Source organism: Hylobates moloch, unplaced genomic scaffold (assembly GCF_009828535.3).
Source record: "Hylobates moloch isolate HMO894 unplaced genomic scaffold, HMol_V3 SCAFFOLD_17, whole genome shotgun sequence".
NCBI lineage: Eukaryota > Metazoa > Chordata > Mammalia > Primates > Hylobatidae > Hylobates > Hylobates moloch.
The window spans coordinates 78,586,535-78,590,866 of NW_026652292.1; the positions used below are offsets into that span (position 1 = coordinate 78,586,535).

Below are 4,332 nucleotides of genomic sequence, written 5' to 3' on the forward strand. Positions count from 1 at the left end.
CCCCCCACATACACCTATCACACCCCCACACACACGTCACCCCACACATCACACCCACACGTACACATCACACCCACACGTACACATCACCCCATATGCACATACACACCCACGTACAGGTGCAGGTCACTCACTCCCTGCGCATCCACACGCTGCACACCCACATACACAGGAAAGGATTAAAGCCAGATCAGCCATTTTGATCCTTGCATTTTAGGGACTAGGTAAAAACTATTGGTTAAAACTGGATCAGATTATTTGACCATAGGACATTGTTATTAATGGGATGGTGATAGGAGTTAGTCTGATGATGTGGCGTGGGGGGCTTGGGCATCAGTGATGTGCTGTCAATTTTTTTTTTTTTTTTTGAGACGGAGTCTCACCCTGTCGCCCAGGCTGGAGTGCAGTGGCGCAATCTCCTCTCACTGCAACCTCCGCCTCCTGGGTTCAAGCGATTCTCTTGCCTCACCCTCCCGAGTAGCTGGGATTACAGGCGCCCGCCTCCAATGGGCCCAGCTAATTTTTGTATTTTTAGTAGAGACGGGGTTTCACCATGTTAGCCAGGCTGGTCTCAAATTCCTGACCTCGCGATCCACCTGCCTCAGCCTCCCAAAGTGCTGGGATTACAGGCGTTAGCCACCGCGCCTGGTCCAGGCATCAGTGACTTTTATACAGTTCCAGGTCTCATGGGACTTGTGGTCCATGCACATTTCTCTCAAATCCTGTGCTTAAGGTTAAGACACTGGTGAGCTTTCTTGTTCTTTTTCCTTCTTTTTTTTTTTTTTTTTTTTTGAGACAGAGTCTCACTCTCATTGCCGAGACTGGAGTGCAGTGGTGCGATCAGAGCTCACTGCAGCCTCACCATCCGGGGCTCAAGCAATTCCTCCACCTCAGTCTCCCAAGTAGCTGGGACTGCAGGCATGTGCCATGACACCCAGCCAATATTTGTTTGTTTGTTTTTATAGAGATTTGTTTGCTTTTTTGTTGCTGAGGTTGGTCTCAAACTCCTGGGCCCAAGTGATCTTCCTCCCTTGGCCTCCCAAAGTACTGGGATTACAGGCGTGAACCACCACGCCCAGCCATGAGCTTTATCAAAATGACTAAATGTTTATGTTGAGCCAGCAACCCCATTTACTTTGAGATGCAGGGGGACTTATCTGCCATTATTCCTTTTCTCCACCTTAATTGAAACCAAAATGTTTTTACTTTTAAATTTGTGACTCAAAAGTGGCATAGTTCCTGGCCCCAGGCAGGTAGCACTGTGTTTGCACCAGATTCTCTTGGTTTCACCCTTGGACTTTGAGCACGTCACTTCCGTACATGTCCATTGTTCAGGCCCCTTATGTTGGGGCATTAGCCTTCCGGAGTTTGTCGTGTGGGTTAAGCGGGCGCTGGGCGCGAAGTGCTGGCAGAGTTCTCTGCTTGGTGTGGAGCCTGTTAGTGTTGCTGCAATTGCTAAGCAGCCACAATGGCGTGGAATATCTTTTAAAAGAAGGGTGTTGGCCTGGCATGGTGGCTCAAGGCTGTAATCCCAGCACTCTGGGAGGCCAAGGCGGGCGGATCATGAGGTCAGGACTTCGAGACCATTCTGGCCAATACGGTGAAACCCTGTCTCTACTAAAAATACAAAAATTAGCCAGGCATGGTGGCACACCTCTGTAGTCCCAGCTACTCAGGAGGCTGAGGCAGAAGAATCTCTTGAACCCGGGGGTCGGAGATTCCATTGAGCTGAGATGGCGCCATTCCACTCCAGCCTAGGTGACAGAGTGAGACTCCATCTCAAAAAGAAGAAAAAGAAGGATGTTGACCAAGAACTATGAGAACAGAGGAGGGAGCAGGCTCTGGGCGAGCTCAGGAAGGCAGGCAAGAGGAGCCAGCGCCTTGAGGCCTTCTCAGGCGGCAGGCTTCCTGGTGGAGGAGGAGCAGGGTGGCAGGAGTGCAGCGGGATGGGCACAGGGCTCATTAGCATCCTAGCGTTCAGGCCTGGGCTTCCTGGGTGGCCACTGCAGGACCCCAATGAGGCCCCCAGCTGTGCTTTCACGTGGATTCTGTGGCCGGCTGGAAGGAGTGCAGCTAGCTTACCAGGCCAGAGAGGGCACGGGCAGGTGTCCCTGTTGGAAAGACCACACAGGACGTAGGAGTGGAAGACCCCGGAGGGTTGGAGGCAGTGGAAGTGGGGAGCCGGGGGACCCTGTTAGGAGGCTGCTGCTGTCTCTGCCACCGCTGCTGTCAGGATCTGTGTGTGTGGTCAGTTAACCTCAGCTGTCTTCCCTGTGACTCTTAGGTACTGACTGCATTGCAGAAAGACAGCCGGGAAATGGAGAAGGGAAGTCCGTCCCTCCGACACTGAGGCTGCAGCAGGAACTGGCACTCGGCACCAATCAGAGCCCCACACCGCAGCCCCTCTGTTGTTTCAGACTGACACCCGGGCCGAGAAGAACAGGCGCTCTTTAAGTTTGATTCCTAACACTGGAGTTGGCCTTAAACAAAACAAACACAAAAACTTTAAAGAATTAAACCAAGGCTTAGCCTTAAGCAGATCAGTGGAAGGATGATCTGCTGCACGGTTGAACGATGGGCGGTGGCTCACCCCCACTCCTTTATTTCAGCAAAAGCTAATTAAATTGTAATGCTTCTATGTCAACTACTGGGAAGTATGTTACAGTCTTAGCCAGGATGCATGAGAGATGTTATTTGGGAGACTTGAGATGCTTTGGCTCATATTTACATGTTTTCAATAAGAAAGGTATCGCTGATTGAGTTATTGAGATAGTCTTTCCAGAGCTGGAGGTCATGTTTCTAAAACTCACCTACCAAAGATAGCATTAAAGGAACAGGGGCTCTCTGAGGATAGCCACTGATATGTGTTCCTGGATACCCGGGCATCGACCCAGCCTGCAGGTGAGCATTGGGCCATGTTGCCTTGACACAGTCACAGTGTATAGGCTGCAGGTGCATACGTGGGCTCCAATGGGACTGCACTCCGGGAGACTGCTCCCTGGCATCGGTCCTGCGGAGGTGGAAAGTTCGAGAGGAGGAGCTATTTGCGAGGAAGCCCTGTGGCAATAGAGACAGGCTTAAAAGCGGAGAGAACACACAGTGGAATCAGCCCCCTGTAAGTAAAAGGGTAGAGAAAGAGATGTGTGGCTGGGCCCTCTCCCACTGGCCTGTTCAGTGGAGGCCAGGGCAGCAGCCCAGAACAGCACATGTGGGGGAGGTGGCCCCTTGTGCCAGCAGTGGCTCCTCTCTGCCTTTGAGCCCTGCACAGCTGGACCCATCCTAAGTGCCAGTGAGTCCCTCACACATTTGACTTTAGAACGTGTGCTTCATGACCCGTTGTACAGACGGAGGAGCGAGCAACACACGTCTAACAGCCTAGACAATCTCGTCAGATGCTCATACTGGACCATCAGCCTCCCCATTTTAGCTAACTTTCCCAGGGTCGTTGGCAAATTTTTTGTTCTGTCTTTTCCTTGACTAATTGTAGAACTTTGTGTGAGGACTTTGGTTTTCCAAAATCACAGAAATGAACCGTTTTGCAGCTACGCAGTCTAAAGGCCAGACCAGTGTCTGGAAGCAGGGCCCACGTGGTGGTCCGCTGGCAGGCTGGTCCTGGGGAGCATTCTGCGGACCCGGTCACGGGCTTGGTTAGTCATGCGTACATGTGTGCCTTGGGGTGGTCTGCACTCCACGGCCCTTCTCAGCCACACTTCCCACCCCAGGGGGTGCCCCCAGGCTGATCTCATTTCTGATGTTGAGGGCTGTTTGGCTTTGTCTGTACAGCCTTGGGCCAAGGGCTGGGGAAGGAAAGCCGAGCTGGCATTCGTTTTCTGGACTTTTTATGTCTGCCATACCCGCTAATGCTCCTCTAGGTGCAGGAGCAAGTTGCTGAGCCAGTGGCTGTCCCGTGCCCTCCTTTCCAGCACTACCATGTGTCATGTTTCCCGGACTCTGCCCCTACATCTCAGTTGAATCTCCAGGGAGGCTGCAGAGCATCGTGGAGACCACTTTCTGCCTCGGCCTTTAAACGCTGACTCACCTCTTCTCGGAGGAGGCATCCTGTCTTCACGGGGGGGTCCCGGTGGCCTCCAGACGTAGCCATTTCCTGACATCAAGATGTTGAATGTAATCTGGACTGAGCTGGGCCTGTGGGAGGGGCCGCCTGAGGCCTGCGTGCTGTCGTCCTCGCAGATGTACTTATTTTTGTTCATGATATGGGCGTTCCTTTCCTTAAAGATGTATATATTTTCTTACTGTACATAAAGATGTTCCTTAAGGTCGTACGGAAGGTGGCGCGGCAAAGGGCCTTGTGCATTGTGTTCAGATTGCCGC

General features: G+C 52.2%; 1 protein-coding gene across 4 annotated transcripts in view; it reads left to right on the forward strand.

Moving 5' to 3' along the window:
- TBC1D14 (TBC1 domain family member 14) overlaps window positions 1-2,490 on the forward strand; it is a 122,197-nt gene extending 119,707 nt beyond the window's left edge. For all 4 annotated transcript variants that reach the window (XM_058430138.1, XM_058430137.1, XM_032136026.2 and 1 more), the window contains one exon: window positions 2,285-2,490. In XM_058430138.1, coding sequence (XP_058286121.1) covers window positions 2,285-2,350 — 66 coding nt within the window. In that variant the 3' untranslated portion in view covers window positions 2,351-2,490. The remainder of the gene's footprint in view (window positions 1-2,284) is intronic.
- The last annotated feature ends 1,842 nt before the right edge of the window (window positions 2,491-4,332 follow it).